The sequence below is a fragment of the Haemaphysalis longicornis genome, unplaced genomic scaffold, assembly GCF_048455015.1.
Source record: "Haemaphysalis longicornis isolate Haplotype H1 unplaced genomic scaffold, Haemaphysalis longicornis Haplotype H1 scaffold_3, whole genome shotgun sequence".
NCBI lineage: Eukaryota > Metazoa > Arthropoda > Arachnida > Ixodida > Ixodidae > Haemaphysalis > Haemaphysalis longicornis.
This window is the reverse complement of record NW_027526335.1, coordinates 5,544,524-5,568,410: the sequence shown is the minus strand read 5'-3', so window position 1 is coordinate 5,568,410 and position 23,887 is coordinate 5,544,524. Positions and strand designations below refer to the sequence as shown.

The 23,887-nt window shown below is 48.0% G+C and overlaps 2 protein-coding genes across 8 annotated transcripts in view; one reads left to right on the top strand and one right to left on the bottom strand.

The window, feature by feature from the left end:
• The window catches only part of LOC144173888 (hsc70-interacting protein-like), a 43,272-nt gene that overhangs the window by 5,860 nt on the left and 13,525 nt on the right, over positions 1-23,887 (bottom strand). For all 7 annotated transcript variants that reach the window (XM_077702195.1, XM_077702193.1, XM_077702192.1 and 4 more), the window contains 3 exons: positions 23,227-23,311; positions 22,822-22,932; positions 21,769-21,871 (listed from right to left, as the gene is read on the bottom strand). In XM_077702195.1, coding sequence (XP_077558321.1) covers positions 21,769-21,871; positions 22,822-22,932; positions 23,227-23,311 — 299 coding nt within the window. The remainder of the gene's footprint in view (positions 1-21,768; positions 21,872-22,821; positions 22,933-23,226; positions 23,312-23,887) is intronic.
• LOC144173887 (sarcalumenin-like) lies at positions 1,771-15,641 on the top strand. The gene is made up of 8 exons (XM_077702191.1): positions 1,771-2,106; positions 7,070-7,099; positions 7,807-8,023; positions 10,069-10,186; positions 11,165-11,633; positions 12,059-12,175; positions 12,259-12,431; positions 12,547-15,641. Exons 1-8 carry the CDS (start codon positions 2,007-2,009, stop codon positions 13,411-13,413), a joined length of 2,091 nt encoding a protein of 696 aa, XP_077558317.1. The 5' UTR covers positions 1,771-2,006; the 3' UTR covers positions 13,414-15,641.

Here is a 23,887-nt window from a genome sequence, read left to right as displayed (position 1 = left end):
TTATCTATACTGAGTTCACCTTTTTTTGGGCCGCAACGTTCATTGCTCCACGAACTAGTCCACAGAACTCGCGCAGGCTGCCACTGCCGCGCTAGCGAGTTCTCGTTGGCGAGCTGTTGCCATAAGCACCGACTGCTAGCGGGCAGTGGGCGCAGGCCAGAATCAACAGACCCTTGGCCTGGTGCGAACACGCTTTTTACGATACAGGCATGAGCGAGGCAAGCTCCAAATATGGGGGATAAGCGCATGCATTTGAGCGTCTGCGGGGACGCGGAGGGCGTTCATGCACTGCGTAGGCCTCAGATAGTGAATGCTACGATTCCAAGCCGTCCTGGGAGGCTTATCTTATGCATTTTACAGCCGACAACATGGCAGAAGCGCGGTACTACGATAACTGGGATATTGAGAATGCCCATCCAACGACGCCATCGAATGTCAAACATGTTGTTTTAGAGACCGAAACCGAAACCGAAACTTGTTTGATTGCTAACCTTGGGCATCGTCCAATCACGGCGCCCCCTCCTCCCAACGTCACAGCTTAGTTTGTGCGGCCGCCGCAAACCTCGCATGGTAGTTTTTCTTCTTTCGCGCTTTGTAAAATAATTACCGATTTGTCTACCGGATAAACGATGAAAAGTGTGCTAATTTGAGCCAGTCTACCCAGTGCAAGCAAAAACGGGAGCTTGACAAATTCACTTCAGTGTCCCTTTAAAAGCCAGCGATGGACAGAATGCTCCAGGAGTCTTTTTTTTTTTTTTTTTTTTGCGGGAGTCGCGATACAAAACCCATACTGCAGTAACTCTGTTTCTGCCCGCTACACCTCCTTCCACCACAGAGGAGCACAGGGCAACTTCTCGGATCCGGAGAAGAACGAATCGTGGCCGAGCGGGCCAACGCACGAAGACCGGCGTTTGTTTTCCTTCCGCAAAGGCAATAAATCTCTCAACAGTTGCCCACTCGGGTTTGTTGCGCACTTCCGCGAGTACTCGGCAGGAGGAGGAGGCGAGAAAAGCAAACAGAAGCGATACAATTGGCACAACGGTGCGCACAACTCCACGCGAAAATCTTGTTGTACTCGAGACGAGGGTACGACGTCGCACCTCCCATTTCCAGCACATACTGAGCCTGCGAAGACATAAGCAGGACGTTTGTCCGCCAATTCAACGCAGCCGCGTTCGTAACCGCAACATCATGCGAAGCTGATCAGAAATACGCTTCAGGTGAACACGAAACGACGTCTGTGAACGTCACCTTTTTTTTATTCTTGTAATATCATTAAAAAAATAACTCCCGCGCTTGAAATTTTCTCGACCGGTGTCGGACGTTACGTATACAAGGAGCTTCTGCAGAAGAGTAACTTTGGGCAACAGCATAGGTGCAGTCCCGACTCGCCAGCAGTGCACTGTATACACGATGAGATTGGAAGCGCCCCTGTAAGAGTTGCAAGGCAATGCAACGGCGGCGGTGACTCATTCGCGCAAATCGTCGCCAGCCCGTGGTACTCTACGGGGCAGCAAGGAATCAAGGGGAAAGAGGGGGCCACTGTAGTGATAGGAAAGAGAGCCAAACGCATTCCATCGTCCCGAGTGGCGGCGACACACCTGAGAGAGACACGCTCGGAGGCTAAAAGAACCGCAGCAAAGCGGAGCCCGGGCCAGCGGAGGAGAGAGAGAGCGGGCTCGGCCGCCATGCGTGCAGGACTGGCAGGGGACCAAGGGTCGGGTCCCAAACTTAGGCTCCCCCCCTCCCTCCTGCCGTGCCCTCGCCTCATCTCGGGGGCGAGCGAGCGGCGGCCGCGGCGCTCGAATCTCGGCCACGATTGCTGCGGGCGACGTGGGAGAACCAGGGACGTGCAAGCGCGCTCCGGGGAAGACCGTATGGTCGCACGGGAGATCAGGGTCGGGTAGGGCGACCGCCTGCTGTCGACGAGATAGAAGCACTGCGACGACGAGACCGACGAGGGACGACCAAGGTTGGACAAACAGCAGGGAAGCGGCGGCGACAGGATGGCACCGTCGGCGGACGACCAGAAGGTCAGCTTGGACGCCCGGGGCGTGCTTATAATGGTGGTCGCCATCGGCGGAATCGTCGGACTCTGGGTGAACGGTAAGTGCGGCCCCTCGGTTTCCTTCTTTGCACGCGACGCTGGCGAGCGGGGCGGCCGCTCTGTTGACCTCCTCGGCACGGATGCAAGGTCGCAAGGGAGCCGTTCGTGTATATATAGCATGTGCCGCGAGGTACACAACAGTCCCGGGGAACATCGCTTTTTGGCGGGGATGAGTTAACCAGCGCTAGGCGATGCTTCTCCTGCGTGAGGATGAGCCCCCGGAACCTTACAACGTAGAGGAACCTTTGTAGCGATCTCCTTGCCACGACAGGCATACAAACATTTGCTGAGCGCGACCAGTACAGCCGTAAGCGGGAACTCTCTTGCTGGACGTCACGGTAGTTAAGTCGACGCAGTGGCGAACACCAACTGACTCGACGGACGTATGTCTGCTCCTTGATCACACAAAAAACTTTCCAGTGTGGTGAAGTGCAGCGGGTGCCAGTCCGTCTCGAAGATTCGGAGTGCTTGCCCGAGTTTCTTGGAATCAGAAGCTAGCCCCCTTGAAGTTTTAATGGAAAAGCATAGTGATAAAGAAATAGGGGGGCGTGGGGAGAAGGTTGATTACAGGCCCGAAAGTGTTTTGTAAGATATAGCACACGCCAGTACTGAGGGCTCAAACGTGCCAACGATAACCTCCACTTTTAAGCAATCTGTCCACGACGCCACCGAGCGGTCGAAACTACAAGTGAGCGGAAAGAAAACAGTGGAGCAATCATACGCCGACGTGATCCACAACTACTGTCCACGAGGAAGCGCCCAAGCGGTGATCATGCGTAACACTATCTTCCTGGCAAGGTGTCAAGGTCGGTCCGATTGAACCAGACTGGGGCGCTCGCAACCCAAGTTTTAAAAAGCCCGCCAGCAGGCGAAAGCCCCGTAGACGCACCAGCTGGCGCCCGTACGCACTGGCACCCTAGAGGGAATGAAGACGGCCCCCGCGGTCTGCTATGCAGAAACAATGCAGGGACCCTCAGTGGGTCAGGCCGCGGCAATTCTGCATGCAGCGCGGCCCGCTGTCGCCGGAGCGCGCGTCACAGGACGCGGCGGCAGAAGACGACACAGCGTCCCGCGCGCGGGGCTTAACGCTATAAATACGCCCGACGCCCAAAAATAAAGGCGGCCCGCCACTTGTTCGTGGTAAGCGACGGCGCTAAACGCCACGGCCGTACCCTGACCGGAAGTGGCGCCGACTAATCGAGGCGTGTACGACACGAATCGCACCACGGCAAGACGCGCGCGCCAACAGCGGGCCCCCGGCCATCCTTTGCCGAATAGGGGCAGGCGCCTAGAGATCGCGGAACAACCTGCTTCACCTTGGTGCAGTTCACTGCAACCTTGGAACTCAGCGTCTACGCGCTGCAGCTAGACACGATGAGCAGCGGAGAGTGAATGTGCTCATGGGAACTGGAAACACAACGTGCGCGCACTAGGCGTAAAATGATGAAGGACCAAACGCTTGCAAAGCACCCCTACAACAAATATTTCAACATTGCGCAATTCCACTGTCGCTTCACCATCATCACCAGCCATTTTTGTGTCCAACTGCAGGATGAAGGCCTGACCCACTGACTTGCAGCTGCTCCTATCTAGTGCTGTCCAAATCAATTACGCATTTGCCACCAAATTTCCGCATGTCATTCCCCCATTGAGTTACCGGTCCCATCTCTTTGGAGCCACTCCGTCACCCTGGTGGTCTGGCAGTGGTCAGCTGTCATTTCTAAATTTATTTGCAGTGCCAAACGCGGCTGTACAGCATGCAACTTTCTACAACCATCGGCCACGAGAGTTTTGAAGATTAAAGCCTGGTTAACCCCTTCAGAACAGGGAACAGCTTCCAGACACCATTGTGCATAGGCACTGACAGTTACCCTCCTGGGTGCTTGCCCTGGGGCAGTATTCTCGTAACTGTCCCTTTTGAAAACGTCCATTTTGCGTCCCTTTCATCGCGACGTACTTCCGGTTAAGCAGTGAGCGTTGGCAGTAGGTTTGCCGCGCTTGCGTTACGTCACTTCCAGTTGTTTGCTTTTAGCCAATCAGGGTTCGCCAAAAGGGACACTTTTGAAAGGGACGCAAAAGGGACAAAACTCCAGAATACCGCCCCAGGTCTGTTGGGCCAGTTTGTTCATAGCTTTTGAAGTCGCTGCACAAGGGAAGAAGACAGATGCGGACGGCTACGGAGCCAAAGAAGGGCATCGCATCACGGCAGGGCAAGGCGGCACAGCACCCTCACTGCTCTTTACTCTGCCCTCGTCACGCAGCGCGGCCTGCCTCGAGGTGCCTGCAATCTCTTCTGCCATGGCAGCTCATTCGCGATGCAAGTGGAAGATATGTACACAGCTACGCACCAAGAGTTCAATTTGTGCAATTTTGCAGCTCATTAAACTTTGGTGGCATTAGTGGCAAGGAACCATTTTGAGTGGCCATTTCAAACACCAAAGTTTAATGAGCTCTAAAATTAGCTCCAAGCAGTTCATAAAAAAAAGAACGATTCTCTTATTGCACTCACGTGGGTTCACAGTATTGTAAAATACAAAGATTACAGCCTTACGACTAACACTGTTTTATCTATTGTTCCTCCAAAAATGAAAAATTATCTCTAAATATCTTGGTAACTAATTGAACAAATGAAAAAATAGTGGCATATTTGAAATCAGTGGGGAAAAAGCAGCAAGACTGAGAAGTTTCATACAGTTTACTTAACAATTACAGGAAGCAGTTTCAAGTTTTAAAGGGACCCAGAAAAGCTTTGTGAAGGTGGCAATCAAATGCATTCAGGTGGTAGAACACACAACCGGGGATTTTTGAGCCAAGTGTGAGCCCCATACGTTGTACGGATAATTTGTAAACGAATATTTGAAGATCGCCTTTCTCAGCCGATGAGCGCGACGCCGCAGCGAGCCAACCGCGGCTGACGTAACGCCGGTCGCGGTTGACGCAACGGCGATCGCAGCTGACGCAACGGCGAGGCGCCCCCCTGATTCGGCCGATCGTCAGCCGCCGGCAACGTCACTGCCATCGGCTTCCAGCTGCTCTTCCTCCTTCCTGCGCGATCCCGAGGCAAAGGCGGGTCCGCAGCGATTGACGCGTGCCTAGGCGCAGGAATGTAGCTAGCAAAGAACGGAAGTCGAGCGTCGCGATGTCACATGGCTATTCCCAGTGTTTCCAGCTGCTTTGACAGAAGCAGAGAGGGAGGAGGAATCGATCGGCAAGGGGGGAGAGGTGCACTTAATTGCTTCTCGCGCAGCTAATACTGAATGTAGATCAATAATTGCAACGGAATTGCATCGCTATATTGGTACTACGAGACAATACAGGCCTTTTGTAACTTTTACAAAAGGCTTTTCTGGGTCCCTTTAAGTGTCCCCCCTTAACAGGAAACAGGATCTGAAGCCAATACCAGTTTATGCTTTGCTGAGGCTGTTTCAGCCACAACCACTGTTGCTTTGGCCATATTTTCATGATCTGCTTTAACAAATTTTTCAGGGTGCACAAACTTTACAACTGCTAATTTCCGAGGTTTCTGGCCCATTATGATAAACATAACCCACCACATTCACAGATATTACAAGCCTGAAAATATAAAAAATTAGTTGGCAACCAAAGTGAAAGGAGGATTTACCAGGATTCTACCACCAACAACATGGTGCATCAGTGATATTGGTTTCAGGAGCACCATAAAGGCTGCCAGCATGTACGAATGAGTGCGTTTTGTTTTATTATTTGGTATAATAAGGTTTCCTTGCCTGCTTAAAATAAACTGTGGAAAAAAAATTGAATTTTACATCAGCACTGGAGCCACCCTTAACATGCCTGTCATATGCAGAACTTCCCTATTCCCAAGAGTGCTTCCCTGCTTGCAAGTGGGCTACATAACTCTGCCACAAAGGCAGCCTGTTTTGTTCGTAATACGTAAAACTTCTGCGTTCCCCACAAGAAATACAAGTGATAGCCATTCTGCATGCCCAAAATGGCACTAAAAGAACAATGAATTCATTTTCCGTGCCGTTTACTCCGTACTCCGTAGCGTGGTTCGTGAGGTTCTCAGCAGTAACTAAACACAAGTTGGAAAAGGCATCAAGGGAATGAAGAGAAGGAAAAGTGCAGGAGAAGACGTAACTACTACAGGACAGCAGTGATGATACACTTGAAAGCTAGCAAACTTACTCGCAGAATGCCACAGGACATTAAAGCTACCACTAGCCTGGAAGAATGCCAACCTAATTCGAATTCACAAGAAGGGTGAAGTCAAAGAACTTACAAAACTACAGACACACCAGCCTAGCCTCTGCTGAGTGCAGGTTGTTCACCACGTTTATAGTTCACTGCGTCTGTGACACCCTAGACTTCAAACACCAAGGCAAAAGGCTAGATTTAGGAAAGGCTGCTCAACAATGTATCACATTCCTGTTACCAACCCGGTGTTGGGCAGTAACAAATTACTAGTAACACATTACCAGTAACTAATTTTTTTCAGTAACTTGTAACTGTAACTAATTACTTTTAAGTTAGAGGACTTGTAACTGTAATACTGTTACTTTCTTACAGAGTAACTGCAACAGGAAATACAGTTGCAGTTACTAAAAATTGGTTAAAACGCAAACCTTTCCCCCATGCAACCTGAGTCGAAGTCCAAAATCCAAACTGCTTCGACAGTGTCGGAATGGCGCAATCGGATAGACGCCGGCTTCATAACACGAGGGACCCAGGTTTGATTCTAACCACGGGAAGCATTTTTTTTTTCTTGTGTGTTTTATGTGCCTATGTGGAAGCCCATTGTGTAAAGTTGGCTTTCCTGCAGTGCATTTTTGCATGCTGTTGCCATCAAAGAGGCAAAGAAAGGTTCGCTTTAAAAACGAGTGTTTGAATAGCACCTGCAATGGTGAGCCATAACAAGCGTAGCTGTCTACCACTGAACAACTCAGAAATCTGATGCCCGTTATCTTCTCTTCTCGTTTGCAGAGTTCATGCCATCGGAGTCCAACTATCCTGGTAAGACTTTCCTTTTCCCAATAAAAGTGACCGGACACCAAGGTCCACAGGAATAGATGGTTCCCTTGATGTTAGAAGGACAAAAAGGTCATTCAACAGCAAACAGTTGCATTAACAACAGCACATGCTTTACCCAGTGTGTAGCAGTTACAGGTCGTTTACTTATGCAAAGGTGTTCCAGCACTAAATAGCAGAATGGTGCCTGGTTTAGACACCCCACTTCTTTCAACTGCTCCTTGCCTGTCCTTAGTGTGGAATGAGCAGCAACGGAGAAAGCAAAAATACACATTTCGAGAGCTATGAATCAAGCTGCACAATTTTCATCGCTATAGTTAGAGAATCAGCATGTCTTAGACTGGGTACCAGAGCATTGATGATCATACTGCATGTTCCCAACACATATCAATCAAAATTTTGGCTACTGAAATGGGAGATAAACAATCGGTGCGCAAGGAGGAAAAAGATGAAGCTATCATTAGTGTTTCAGAGGTGGCGGCCCCTGTGCTATAGTAGGCCACCGCCTGAAACTATGCATGGCTGCCCCCCTCAACAAGAATAAATAAAGCACATGTCAGGCTACCGGACAGGTGTGATAACAAGGAGACCGGGAAGGTAAAGGTATTGCTCCTAGCCTCTCAAGACGTTATCCCGTTGGAGGCATTCATTGTGCTGAGCGAGTGAGACGCGCTTTCCCCTTGCTGCCCCAGAGGGCTTTGTGTACCAAGCACCGAAGCGGGGCGGCGGAGGTGGCAAGGCAGCAGCACCCCACGAGCCACCGAAGCCGGTCCTGCTGACCGTAGAGGACTGTGGCAAGCTGGCACTACAGGCCGTCCGCGAGTACGTCGAACGACACCCCATCGACCGAGGGGACGAATCGGCCGAGGACCTCCCGGCCCCGACACGCGACGACACTGAGCCCACCAGGCAAGTGCCCAGGAGGAGCCTTTCGCTTTTCCCTCTCATCGCAGACGACGACATGAGCTAAAATAAAGAGGTTTGTTGGAACACATGTCACGACACACCATTATGGTCACCGTAACAGTGACGACAAGCGGGATTGTGACGTCGTTCCTCAAAACAGACAGTGCGTGCTCATCCCACTTCTGATGTTTATTAGGAGCTGGATGACAAACCCCCCCACCTAGCTAAAGAATGGGACAGGGAGCGGAATAAAGAGATGGATGAGTGAACAGTCGAGAGGAAATGAAACTCTACAGCACTTCTCGGGGAGTGCGGGGCATCTTTGCCATTCCCATAGTGGGCAGCAGGCAAAGGAGGGCAAGAGTTGGTGATGCCTGCACTCCGCTGGGGGCAAGGAAGATACTTGCAAGGCATGTTGAATTAGGTGGAATATTTTGACAATGACCTAATTAGGAATGGCCACCGAGGGAAGGGGTTAGAAGTATCCAAGAACGAAAGACTTGGTGGAGGACAAGATAAGAAAATTCAGCAGCAAAGAACAGAACGAGATCATGTACTATAAAGACAAAAGTGGTGGAAAGTCTGAGAGGCCTGCATCCTGCAGCGCACATTGATCAGCAAGTCAATAATGATGATGATTCCTCAAATATTTTGCAAGCTGTCGCACTCCAAAGTGCCGTAAATGACTACTTTTGTTAGGGAAGGAAGAGAAAATGTGCTCGAATAAAACACTCCTATGCTAGAAATGGCCCGACACTTTTGTGAGAAACAGCTTCTGGCCATATAAAAAAACAACAGTTCATTGTGAATGATGATATGGGTCTAGTTTCCAATCAACAATACCAAATTCTCGATGTACCAATGTAACAGCGTTCGAACACTGTGATGCAAAGGACAATCCAATTCGTAGTATGAAATTCAAGCAGAAATTCAAGCTTCTTAGACAATCTACATAAGTTATTGGATGACCAAATTACACCACTGTTATGATAAAAAAAAAAAGCCAGTCCAAGTGGTAAAAAGCTAACCGTAAACAAGGTAGTTGCGCAATTATTTTATTCCATGAAATCTTTGCATAGTGGAGACCACAGGAAGTCGTTACACCTAAATAAAGTGGAATTTTACCATGCTTCAACGATAGATTTCAAGTTGAGAAACATATATTTAAAGAAGGCTTCATTTGCACCCCTCTTTCGAGTTCATTGCCTGGGTTAATTCGTTCCCATCCCAGTAGCACCCAGGGCTATGAGGAGCACCACACTTGGGGGCTACAAATAATTTTGCAAGGCCACTTGGCAATCTCTGAATGCATCATAATCTCAAAAAAAAAAAATGCCCACCGCAGCCAGAAAACGAGCTCAGAACCTCAGGCACTGTAGCGCGATGCCTCAGCCACACAGTTGCCGTGGTTAGTCACCTTTTCCATAAGCAATGGCGCCTGTATGACATTGCTGGCCGCATCAGACGATACTGGCGAAGCAGTGGCTTTCCTGCTGCTCTATCCTGCCCTGCCCCGCTCGCTAGCCCTTCCGTGTGCACAAGGCCTGGACAGTGTCCACAGCACGGTGGCGCTTCATGGAAACTATTTGAAATGATTTACAGCGTTTTTGCAGCCTTTGCTAGGCCCTGTGCCCCCAAGACACCTAGTGTGGCCTCTCATCCGTTGTGTGGCGCGCGCTAGCAAACACGCCTCAGGCATCCCCATTGCTCCCACCGGAAAGCGAGTGACCTGATAAGCAATGCTGTACAGGCAGCATGGCCATAACATGCCACACAGCCCTGTTTTGCCCACAAAAAATGCAGACATGGGGCTACTACTGACGATCCTGACAAGTCTGCGGTCACTTTCAGGGCGCTAGTGTGCCCACCAGTGCGAGTCCCGTCCCAGGTGCAAAAAAATAACAAGAAAAATAGGCACGAAAGGATTGTCTTGCCAAACAAACGCCACCTCCTGTGAGACTTTTACGTGTGGCTGATGGAACAAACGAACTCTGCCACGCAGTGGTGGCTGGACATAATAAAGCCCGCGCTCTCATTTCCCCTTGCAGTGAGGAGGAGCCAGCTGTGTTAGAAGAGTTCCGGCAGCGCGCCAAGGCCCCAGCTGCTTCCGAGGAAGAACACGACGAGGAGCCACCCAAGAGAGACATTGCCGGCGAAAGCGAAGAGGTAAAGCCGAAGCCGAAAAAGACCAAGACCACAAAGAAGGCCGCCAAGAAGGCCAAGAAGACCACCGCCTAGGTCGCAGGGCATCCCCTTGCTCCCCCCCCCCCCCCTCCAACTTCCCCCCCTTCCTGATTGACATCAGTTCTCAATGCCAATGATCAATCCCCAAAAGTCTTTCAGATAAAGCGGCAAATCGTAGATAATGCCGTGTGCTCTTTAGCGTTCAAAGATTAACCCATAAAGTGCGTAACAAGTGTAGGTGCGCACATCCGTGTGAGAGAGTCACTGCCGGTTGTGAAGACACTGCATTGTCACCACCTGTGGAGATGTATCCTACCAGTGGTGGTAACGCTAAATAAAAGTCAAGAAAAACGAATAGCAGGGCGTACGTTCACTGTGGGTACATCCCTACTGGCATAGAGATAATTGGCAAATGTTTGCTTTCTTTCTGTTCAATCATGTGTTTACAAAAGACTATGTTACGCAACTTGTTACAAAAGTGCGAAGCCTTCAAAAGAATGATAACTGGGATTTATTAGGGTTCCATCGAAAGCAAAGCTGTCAACAAGCTGTGTTGCGAAAATTTCTGCCCACAAAATGACAAGAATTATAATCCATACAGCACAGCGGTATCAAAAGGCACTTAGAAGTGGCTTGCTGCTTTTCCCTGTGGAAATACTGTAGTAGAGGTGGTTAAAATGTCAGTTACTGGTCACCTTAACATGGAAACTACGTAGAATGTCAATGTTAAGCCTTACTGTAATGCTCCACACGTAGTCAATTCTGTCAAATGGGCAATAACCGCGGTTTGTAGTACATTATTAAAATGGGCGTCTTTGCAACCATCTTTTATTTTTTTTCATGGTCTTAATGCAGCAAGCTATCTCGATAAAAGCGAAATTTTCTAGATATTAAGTCACCAGATCGCAAGCACACTTGTCTGGCTGCAGTTAGCTTGCTAATGCTCCAAATCGGCCGCAGGAGGCCGACGAGGAGGAAGGCGGATCAGCCGGAATGGAAACGGAAGAGGAAGAGAGCGGCGAGGGGGAGGCCGACGTGCACGGAGAGGAGGATGAAGAGGAAGGTGAGGAGAGTGGAGAGGAGGAAGAGCAGGAGGAGGAAGGAGCATCAGAGGCAGAGGAGGAGGAGGAGGAAGCAGGCAGCGAGGAGGTGGATGAAGCAGGATCAGCGGAAGAGGAGGAGGAGGAGGAGGGAGAGCCCGAGCAGGAAGAGTCCCACGAGCAGGCAGAAAAGAGCAGAGCGGGGCCGCGGTCTCGCAAGCACATCGCCGATGTGCTCGGCTTTGCAGAGATCGGCACAGAGGAAGACAAGGAGGAGGAGGCCCTCATCGAGACCATCCTGAAGGAAATTAAAAAGCTCTCCGTCACCGCAATTGAGCCCATGGAAAAGCTCTACAAGTTCAAGGACATCAGCAGCAGACTGCTCGGAGGTACTTTTCTCTCGCTCACTGGGTTGACTACGTCACTCATGCACTCTGCACAGTTGGCTTAGGCTTAGGCCAGTCTAGAGCCTCTTGGCATGCCCTTCATGGTTGGCACATTCCTGTCAAAGTAATGTAAAGAATGAGCTAAGAGGTGACATGTCTACAATAGGGGTCAGATAAGAACCACACATACTGTGAGGTGACCCCACAACATGGCTCCAGATTCGTTCGCCTGGCTTCATCCGATTCCACATCAACGCGCACTTTCCATTCAACAACTGTAACTTGCTCGCATAGAAGCAGCACATTTAGTACACGAAGGCAGTTACACAAGGCCAGTTGTGAGCTCGGTCTTTGATTTTTTTCCATGATGGCGAAGTAATCAGGACTGCACAGGACTCTTACACTCTGCTTCCTTTTCCTCGACTCAGATGCTGAAATTTTCAACAAGCCGATGGCGCTTTTCCTTGGACCATGGAGCGCAGGCAAGAGCAGCATCATAAACTACCTGCTGGGAACCGAGCATACCAAGGCAGGCCTCAAAACAGGTGCGCAGTAGTCCACTTATTGCTCGCTTCAGTCTTTAGATGAGAAACACGTCTGACGAAGCTCTGGCATCCATCTAATGCAGGTCCGCAACCGTCCGACATCGATTTCACCATCATTCATTACTCCGACAAGCTTCAAAAACTGAGTGGCACTGAAATGGCCGCTAATTGGGCATTCTCGAGTGTCCAGAAGTTTGGCCAGGGTTTCCTGGATCATTTCAAGGGCATCGGCCTGCCTCACCCACTGCTGCAAAAGGTATGCCCATGCTTCAACGCAGAAACGACATGCAGGCACAAGTTCGAAAGCTGTCCTCGGCCATTGGCTGCTCCATTCTCCGCAGTGCCCCTCACGCATGGGCTTTCCATTCCAGGTGACCTTTGTGGACACGCCCGGCATTCTGGACAAGCGCAAGATCGAGAACTACCCCTTCCACGACGCCTTCCAGTGGTTCATCGATCGCGCCGACGCCATCTACGTTGTGTTCGACCCGAGCAAGCTCGAGATCGGCGAGGAAATGGCGAAGCTTCTGGATCAGCTCAAGGGCCGCGAAGCCCAAACCCGCTTCATCCTGAACAAGGCCGACTTCATCCAGCCCCACGACATCATGCGCATCACGGGGCAGCTCCTGTGGAACACGTCCCCGCTCCTCGGCAGCAGCGACGCCCCGGTCATCCACGTCGTGTCCATGGCTTCGAGGCCCTTCCACGCCGGCACGCCCGCAGAGTTCTTCGAGGAGCAGGAGCTGGGCGTTCTGGAGCACTTGCGCGAGGTCATGGATGAGCGCGTCGAGAACACCATCGCCTTCGCGCGACGCCACGCCGTGCGCGTGCGCAACCACGCCAAGCTGGTCGACTGCTTCCTCAGCACCTTCTACAAGCAGAAGGGCATCTTCGGGAGCAAGAAGAAAGTGGCCGAGCAGATCGCCAAGGAGCCGCACAAGTACCACATCTTCGAGGGGCTCAGCCGGCTGAGCAACGTCAGCCGCTACGACCTGCCCGACCCGCAGCTGTACTACAAGTTCTTCAAGCTGAACCCCATGTACGACTTCAAGCCTCTCACTGCCACCTGCACGTACTTCAAGGGCTGCCCCCTCGACAAGCTGGACATCGCCATCGCCTACGACCTGCCGCAGCTGCTGGGCAAGTACAACGATGAGACAAAGGTGAAGAAGGACCACGACAAGTCGCCCACGGGACACGTGCCGGTGCCCCTGATGCCCACCGAGCGAAGAAGCTGAAACGCCACAAGTCTCGATCCTTGGATCTCCGACACCTACACCTCTGTGATGGTGTCACACTGAGCTGCACCCGTGTAGAAGGGCTGCTTCCAGCCAGAAAGGGCTTGTGCCTGCCATTTGCTCACAGCTGTGAGGGCATGTGTCGGTTGGTTGTGCCGTGCCATTTGTTCCGCGCCAGTGATGGCAGAAGCAGGTTACTACAGGTGGTCTCCGCAGCTCTGTAGGTTGTTACTCTAGTTGACGAGTAACGACTGGAAGCCTCGACACGTGTAACACATGTGAACTTATAATTTGGCCTCAACAATAAGCTTGCTAAGGGATGAACACGACAGTTCTTCAGGGCCAAACCAAAGTCTAAAAGAAGAAAATATACGATTACGTTTGGACTATAAAGTGATTTTTGCCTCAGTGGCAATGAAGGTCAGAAACCTGTGTACCAACGATAATTTTCAGCTAAATTAAACCAACACAATAGTACTCGTCACAATAACACTGCCCCTCTCAGCTTGCTATGAAAAAATGTCAACTAACTACTGGATCGTTTGGAGACGGAAGACAAGCCACTTTGAAGCTAATTACACCAATAAGGGCAATTTCAAAATCTCATGTTCTAGGCAGGAAAGTAGATCTAATAATCATGGCCAGTATCCAGCTGCACTACCCCCCAAGCCCCGTTTGTTTTGAAGGCACCTGTATGGTCAGCAACATTGGTGCGATCTTGGCCGTCATTCATAATTCTCGCAGGGTAGTTAACCTGTCCATCGACATCACTGGGTGTTCATTTTTGCTCCACTGCTTAAATGCGAGCGTGACAACATGGAACAATGCTCCTAGACTTTTACCCCTGTGGTAACGGCAGTAATCTGTCACCCACAAACCCTTCCAAATTTTAAAAAATTAAATGAGCACACGCCAACCAAATGGTTTATCAGCGTCTTATCACAGTGCGAAACGGCACGTTCACTGCAACCGTCACCTTGTGCCGTAAGCCCAATGCCACCTCTAGCACTGTAATGGACGTGGCAGTATTCCCTCGAACCCGTGACAAATAGAGTGTGCGTACAAGTATTTGTCGCACACACTTGCTTGCCACTGCTAGACGCAGGCACACAGCGTCGCGCTGATAACAATGGCAGACTGCTTCCCGTGTACATGACCACTTTTGCTGGTTTCGCCGTTTTGCACTGCCACAATACGCTGACACACCGGTTAGGCAATGTTCGTGCGGCCTTGAAAATACCCGTTATTGTAAGGACACATTCCCTACTGGCTGTCTTGTGCTCCTGGCGGCAAAAGCGTGACAAATCAAGCAGATGCCAGATGCTGCCGTGTGAATGGAACGATCCTGGTTGGCAAAGCAAGAAAGCCTGAACGCACACGCTTTTCATTGGAACGTCCCAAGCCTCGCTTCCTTCATAGCGTGCATTTACATCATACAGATAGCTCGCTTCGCTCATCCTTAGCTTAATATGACTATCCTAAAATCTCAGGGTTTTAGTTAGATCTGCTACAACAGCATCAGAAGTAAAAGATGCACTCCATGACCACAGACCAGTTTGCGTCAGTCTACTTCATACTAGTACTCCACATAACCTTCCATGCTTTATTAGAAAAAGCAATTCACAACTGGCACAATAAGCAGCACTGACAGCATCCACCGAGGTATTCCTGCCTTGCAGTTCCAACCCTTAAGTGCGGGTCTGTGATATGCTATGGCTAAGTGGTTTGGCATGCGTGCTACCTTACCTTCAAATGCAATAAATGTGACCTTTCTGAGTCTCCAATGCTGCCTTTGCCCTTTCCTGACACATGTAAATTTTGTAATTGAGCTTTTGGAGTGAGACTTATGTGCGTAAGACATTTCATGAGTTCTTCTGGCCTAGTTGTGAGCATTTTTTACAAGAAAAGTGAGTTAAAAAGTGCCATTTCCTTCACACCATCCTCCCCACCAATTTCCTAATGTCAGCTATGAGGGCATGCCGGCGAACCCGCAGGGCTGTACTGGGCAGATTTTTAACATGTTTTACTTACATGACCTTTCCATGAAAGAGCAAAAGGTTGACATTAACCATGATATGGTATAAAATCAAAACTCTTAAAGCTGAGATAGCATGAAAACCCTGCAAATCAGTGTGACCTCACAGGGGTACTCGCGCAGTGGCTGCGACCTACACATGATGTTTTCTATCCAACTGTCAATTGCAAATGAATGAAGGCTGTGCACTTTTGCTGAATAGCCAATAAATGTACTGCCATAGTTACCTACTCACGTTAGACAAGGTTTTTTTTTTTTTTTTTCAAAGTTTCTCTGACCCAAATGCACTATTTCCAGCCCAAAAACTGCTTCGTGCTATGCTTTTCAATCTACAGCCACTAGCAAGACCTTGCATTTTTAAATGAATGAACATACAGCAGTCCTTGGTGCACTGCATAAGATGGCATAAATGTATTGTGAATTAATTTAATGAACAAATGCACAATTTTTGGAGTGAAGTTGCCACGTCGACAACAGAGTGCGTTATTTGTGCACAAAACCCAGCTTACAGACATTAAGGTGCCCTATGAATTACGGCCATGACGAGATTAACACTAGCCTTCACCACACATGTTAAGCATTTCTACATATCAAGCATGTGCCAGATAACCGAACTTGGAGGGTGTGTCTGCCCATACCACCACATACTGCAGGAGAACCTTACCATCTCCAAAGGCCACGGCATAAAATACACTCAAATACTTGTTTTCAGCAACTGTTTTCTGAAGCAGGCCATGTATTAGTACCTCCTCTACTTAATTAATAATAACTATAAATACTAGTCGAAAATGGCAATTGGAAATGGGCAACAACACCACCCTTCATGTCAGAAAAAGGAGCATCACACAAACTTTTATTTCAGAAAAAAGAATTAGGACGGCTTAACGAAATTGCAGCATACAATTACAGCCATTAGCGAAAAACCCTGAAGTGAAAAATGTGGCGGCGGCCTGCATATGCAAGCAGCCAGTGCAAAGGCAGCACTGAAGGCCACCAAAGAGGGAATTAAAGTTGTACGTGCACCTGCATGTAGACAAAATAAAACAGGTCCCTGGGGTGCGACACATGGGAAGACCAAGGGAACGCAGCGTCTGTGCAAGCATTCAAAACACGGTTGCCTTCTTTTGCGTAGCTCTTTTTCTGTTGGAGCAATAGGCGCTGTAACACAGTCCTCACTTTCCACTTCCAATTACTTCACGGCTCTTTTGACGTCCATCACATGCCGGACAGCAGTACACTGTGCCACAACCGTCAAATCCCCACGGGCAATAATCTTTGCTCACAAACACATGCACTCTAGGCCTGCGGTTGCAAACCTGTAATATTTGCCCATTGCAGGGGTGGAACAGGGTCCATGGGTTTGGGAGCAGTCCTGGGAGCAGGCAAAAGTGCCTTTTGTAGCAGGCTTGGAGCAGCCAGAAAGGCATTTTTGGAGCAGGTTTGGAGCAGCCAGAATTGCCGTTTCACAGCATTAGGGTGCCTCCCTAATCTCTTTACAGGCCGCTGTGCAAGTCCCATGCCAAGTACCCAATCTCTCTACTATCCTCAGGCGTTCTACCATGCACTGGAACCTACTCTAAACCAGGAACGCAGTTCTTGTACTATATCTGGAGGTTCACAAAATGTGGAGTCTTCTACCTTCGGCCCCAGCGAGTGTGTTGCATTATTACTGTTCGAAGGCCAAACCTCACGCGGAGAGTCAAAAGGGATCAGATAACAGGCCTTGCTTTGTGTCTAGGAAACGGCAGTGTTTCTGTGACCCCATGGCAACATTCCGTAAAACAGTGTTTGCTTGCATTTTTTCTATCAAACAGCGGTTTCAGTGCGTGCAAAGCTGAACGTAGCTTTTTCTTCACCCGTCACAGGGATGCAAGAGTCTACGAACTTACACCACAGACAACGTACCCAACTAGAGCGTGTCAGAAGGCCCTATTAATATTAGACCATCCTCCACTAAGCAAAGCTAACCCCAAAGTTGAATTGAATTGAATTTAATTGAAGTTTATTTGTTTTTTTTTCTGAACACAGAAAAACGGGTGGTGGGGGAAGGCAAAAGGCAACCAGCATCCCTCCATTTAGCAGGGAGTTCATTTCAAGTTTCAAATTCATTTCCGTTTCAAGTTTACGGGCGAAAATGAGTAGATACCTCAAAGCAAAAGTGCACCGAATTAACAAGCGAGGGCAAAGCGTCCAAGACCCTGTTTGTTCAATACATGCAGCAACGCAAAGTTACAGGCAGCAAAGCTAGTATCGCCAAACAGGGGCGATAAATTGATGTTAATCTCCAATAAACTATAACCTTTCATGCGGATATTATTCTATTTGTGATGAGACACAAAAACATTTTACTTTTGGCCATTTTTCATTGATTGTGGCGCAGCAGCCGACACCGGCAAACGCAACCATGCAAGTGCAACACACAAAATTTCAAACAGATGGCGCGTAGTGCCTGCTGCATTATGGCTAAGCCAAAGCAAGGTTCAATAGCTGCTCATAGCCTTCATGAAACCGAAACCATTAACGCATTGATGAAACCGAAAACACGATGTTTCAGCCAAGTTTTCGGACGCTAGGCATCATGGCGGTCGCATCACGCAAAGGTGGGCCTCTAGACGTTTTCTCTTTAAATTTTTAGAGCCAGATGGATAAAAATTAGTAGCCTTGATGAGCTGCTACGCTGATTTCAAATATGTAATTTGTTTTAACATAGCTTTATTTGTTCATGAAATACGTTTTAAAATTTATTTATTATGGGGGTTTAGAGCAATTTCACTTGATCAAACTCAATAATGATTTGTATGAATATAATGACAAAGGTCTGCTCTGCCAGGTTATGCTGTGTTTGCCTTTTGAAGACTTTTGCAATGCATGAAGGAAGTGAACATTAAATATCAACAATTCGTATAAAATTGTCTAAACTCTACTCGTTTTTGCAAATAGGCGGGCATAGACCGAATAATAAAAATAGCATCACCTGCTAGATCAATTCAGTACGAATGCAATGGTACCAGTCTTGACATCTTAGCCCACGAGCAACATTACAAAACCCCACATAAGGCAGAACATGGTCTTGCAAAAAAAAAAACTGAGAAAAATGCATTTGAAGTTTCAGATCAGGGTAACTTTTGCTACGGCATAGCTCCAACAATATAATTAGCATCATTTTGAAGCTCTGTTCTTCACGAAAAAAAAAAGCAAATCAAGTATGTGACAAGGATAACTCTGGAAAGATTGACATAAATTTACAAGAAAACCGTACACATTTTGAAAGTAAATTAAATTTTCTACTGTTAAAACTTCAGAAACTGTATATCCTCTTTCACTTTTTTAGTGTTTTTTCAGTGTTGTTCAAACCACGTGTTGTTATTTTTGCGCAATCAATGAGACTAAAGCACAGCAGCCACCCAGAACTAGACATTGTCGTGCAATGCATCTCAAACCTACAGCAAGGCTGTAGGTGATATGCACTTTGGTGATCAACGCTTCAGTGATACAAATCGCATCACCTGCTAGATCAATTCAATACAAATGAAATTATACCAGTCTTGCTATCCTAGCTCAAGAGTAAGATAAGGAAACAGCCCGTAAGGAAGAGCGTGATCTCACAAAATAAGAAACTGCAGAGCTGCAGGTGGACTTTAATTTGGCGATCAGTGCCAGTGTGATACAAACAACCTCACCTGCTAGATCTATTTATTGCAAATGAAATGATACCAGTCTTATCATCCTATGCCAAAAGCCAGATAATGAAACACTCCGTAAGGCAGAGCATGATGTCACAAAATAAGATAGAGAAAAATACATCTCTGCTTTCTAACTCTTGCTACAGCATAGCCACAATATAAAAAGCACCGTGTCACTCTGTTCCTCAGGGGAAAAAAAAAACAACAAGAATGCGACCACACCACAAAAATAACTGGAAAAGCTCTATGCAAGCAATGAAAACCTTTGCGAACAGCGCTGGAAAACTACACTTTTTGCTGAACTTCACAAACGGCACTAGCTACTTTGCACTTTCTTCAATCTCTGCAAACTAAAGAAAAGCAGAAACATATTGTGCTGCCAACTTTTTTTTTTCAAATAAGACCAAAGCACAACAGCTAACTAAATCTGAACGTTTCCACGCAGCGCTTCTCGGACCAGATTCGTACGTAACAGGCGATTCCGGCACCGCCATTTACGGCGTGTTTCGCCATTTTTTCGTGCACTTGCAGCACGTAAATCGCTGAGTTAAAGGTCTCCAAACATTGCGGTACGAGACAAAAAGACGTTGTGACAGAATCGCAGTCACTAACGGCACAGAAAATGGACCCGAATTGAAAATACTACGGCAGCGGACGTGCGCCTGCAAAAAAAAAAACAATAAAAATGGCGGCTCAACTGCGCCGGCCAATCAGACGCGGAACGAGGGGCTTGCCTCGAGCGTGCGTGCTCCTGCCAATCAGTGGCTCGTAAACAATCTTCGCAAAATAGGATGGCCGCCGCCGGCAGTCTGCTTCGAGTGTGGCGAGCGCGCGCGAAGTTCAAGCGTTTTAGCCCGATTCTCGGCGTTTTGCGGCTCCCGCTGCATTTACAAAGTCGATTTTAAGATCTTTCTCGACCAAATTCAGCGGTGAAACTTTCAGAGTAGGTGCTTGAAGGTATCGAGACTTCAAAAATGTGTTTTTCCCAAAATGCGTTTTTTCGCGATTTTCGACCATTTTAAGACCCGCGTCCCCATTAATTCAGGCGGGTTTGGCGCAACAGGGGCGGTTCAACGCAGGATGGCGCAGCTACACACGTTTGGCGCTTAATGGCGCAAATGGCGCAGCTGTTCCACCCCTACCATTGTGTTCTACGTCTTAAACAAGAAACATGCCACTCAAGTTAAACAAGCACCGGAAAACTTTCTCTAATGTTGCAATGTGTCGTCAGCGAATGTTTCCACGATCACACCCATGACGTTATTTTGGGAGTGATGTCAACCGGCATCTGTCAACCTCTCTGGGCCACGCGACCCTTCCAGTTGACCACCATAGTGACGGCTGTACATGGCAAGCCTCAAGTAAACTCCACTGAGTACGACTAGAAAATGTACCACAGTTGAAATGCATCAAGCGGTGTGTCTATATTTACTACTGGATGGTCGCTACAATGTCAATTACAGGAAAATGGCATCCGGCTTTAAAGGCATCTTGAAACTGATAACGAATCACAGTACCTACGGTTCCCCATGTTTGTTAGCCATACACTGCATTTTACACCCCATTATTGAAAAGCTGTGCCCCAAAATTGATCAATTACACACATGCTCATGTTGAGAAGATTATCCCTAACGTCCGAAAAATTAATTTGAACCCTTTCAGCCCTGGTGTCCTCATAGAAAACATTACACACAATTCTCCCAGCACATCGAGCGGAAAACCAAACCAGCTCGTTTTCTAGGAAATCCTTCCTCTTGCGACACACACCACCATTCGGCTTTTCTTTTTTTTTCTTTGAGCTGAACGCAAAAAAAAAAGGAAGCGTTGCTGTGAAGACAAGATTATTGACGTCATGAGTAAAAAAAAAAAAAAACAAGGTCTTAGATTAATGCCACATCTGTAAATCTCTAAATATTTTTACTACCAGGTTTATTTTCTGTGTGAGAAAACCCACAGAAATGTTTTTTTTTTCACGAAATACAACTACTAATTGCCTCATGACTCAATAAGCACCATGTCTGTAAACTGATGAGTACTTGGACTACATGCTCAACTTTTCATTTCTAAGCTCATGGGGTCTTAATGTTTAGAAAAACACGCAAAAGAAAGTTTGTTGCTTGGAATAAAAAATTTGCAACTGAAAGTGTGAAAAAGGCACCACATTAAACAGTACACAGCCCACAAAAAAAATATTTCTTTTTTTTAAATGTGTAGCCATCTTCACCACAGATCACAAAAATAAAGTTCACCTGTCCCACAATTTTTTGCAAAAATCCTGGTAACACGATCTCATGCACTTCAGGAAGTAGGGGCATGCAAGTTTAGGTGCTGAAAAACCAAGAAATGCCTCTTGCAGACATTCTACGAGACCAAAACGGACGATCGAGTGACCTGGTACATATTCATAATAAAAGTGCAAACAACACAAGATGAAAAGAAGTGGGCTGTGTTTGTGCCCTCTTCTTTTCGTCTCGTGCTGTTCGCGCTGTTACTACGAATCCTATGAGAGCTAGATTCAAGTGTTTGTCGCATAATTAGTAGCTTTCCGTAGAATGGTGAGCTGGGTGAGAGCCATCATGCTTTCTATTACCCTGGCAGCTGTAAAGCATGAACCAAAAAGAGGCCAGAGAGACTCACATTAGGCGTCACCTCCTTCAGCCACTCATTGGCCTCATCAGTGTAGTCCAGCTTGCACGCCATGCCCAGGTCCTTCGCTGCCTCTTCCCAGTGACCAAGCAGCCTGAGTCAAAAAGGAAAAGTAAGGCTTTCGCACTAGTCTCAACTACCAGCTAGAGACTGCGAGGGTTGACGCTTGGGCAAGCTGGTTCGTAACGCAAAGGCGGGGCACAGCGCAAGACAAGAAACGAAGATGACTAACTAGACCAAGATGATCGTGCCTCTGGTCAAAAGCTATCATCACTCGCAACCGCCGCTTTGCACTGAAAGAAGTTAAGACATTTCTTTTTGGGAGAGGGTCAGAGAGGGCGTGCTTAACAGTTTTCCTGTAGGCATCAAATTTCTGCTGCTTCAATTATTTCTCTGGTTCTTTTTTCTTTGTTTTTCACTTAGCAATAGTTTCTGAAAAAATTACCTTGCCTCATCAAATTCTGCGCTGTCCCTTTCCCAGGTAAAGCCCCCACACCTATTATTTTTTAAGGCTGGAACGAGCGGAAACACTAACACCCTTTGTGACCCCTATTATGACGACAAAAGTGATTTTCGAACGGCGCCAGGAGCTGTCTTTATGTTCATAACCCTTTCCAAGCTAAATTTTCTCATAGAATGAATGGAATAAACCTGAACTTTACACGTAAAACGCTCCTATGCTACTTGTCCACTGCTTTTGCAATACATGTGCTACTGTGATTCGTCTGTGTTGCACACATATCAACGTATCTTACACACTTATCTAACAGTAATTAGCCCAAGTTTTTTTTTTTTTAATCATAAAGAATAATCTTCAGAATACGGGGGGTAACACAAAGTTGATATTTTAAAACCTCGAAACGTTTGTTCTTTAACACTGCAGGCTGTTCGCTTATGCCTCAGGACGAATCTAATCTGCACGAAAATGAAATACGAGACGAAAAACTAATCCTCGATTTACTCGGTGGAGCGTTGTTCTGCCTTCAAGACGTGAATGCAGAAGGGTGCCACAAAAGAGGAGAGCAGACGCGTCCTGAAACCCACCTGTGCGCCCGGCCCCGAATCTTGTAGGCCAACGCCTGATCAGGGTTCAGCTCCAAGGCCTTGTTCGCATCCCGCATGGCCGCATTTGGCTTCTCCAGCTTCAGGAGGACACTGAAGGGCGGGGAGATGCACGACTTCCCTTGATCCCACAAATATCGACAACGCCTCATCTTTCTTTCAATACAAAATAAGCACGCGACACTGCACATTCACGGCCCGCAAAAAAGCCACTCCAGTGCGAACATCCGAGAAAAAGCTTCAGTGCTAAACTTTCACTTCACAAGCACGAGAAAGGCAGTGTAAGCTTTCAAATCCCGCGAAAGTCGTTTCAAGTAAATACAGTACGCAATGGGCCTGCAGCCATTGCAATCACAAATTTGGGGAGAGAAGGAAATAAGCCCTTACTAAGCTCGCTTGGAGAATAGGACTGCGCTCGTTGGATTGAGTTCGATGGCTTCAGTCCAGAGCTTCAAGGCGTCGTCAAGCTTGCCTGCGAAGGACACCAAGTATCAGACTGAAATCACACCACTGCAAATGGTCACACAGCTATGTAGGGAAGCTTGACCCAAAGTGACGTAACAAGGACTCAACACCAAGCTCTGCTCCAACGACACAAGACCAGAGAACGAGTCCAGCCAATTTTACATGCGTGTGCCCAATAGCTCCTGTTACGATTCAGCGCGCCACTACACCGTACGTGCGTGCTGCAAGTTTTATGTAGTTTGGGGAAGCTTCGTGTGCTTTGTGGTAAAGCCACCCTCCTCAAACAGGCTACGACAAGCAGGAGCGTTTGTACCACATGGGCGCTTGCTACGGTGACTCACATCCGTGGCAGTTGCAAAATCCGGGACAAGCGGGGGCATGCAGAGACTTGAACCTGCGAGCAGACTCCATTCGCAGAGATCTCCTCTTCCCCCCTCTCAGACCTCAGACTCACGAACCCGAGAAAGGGCATAGTGTTCTTGTGCGTCTTTACTGTCGATTGTGTGCAAAATACTGAGGAAGCGGCAAAAACCATTGGCGCTTCTGTGTATAAATTCAGTGTTTTCAGTGGGCGATGCAAGAC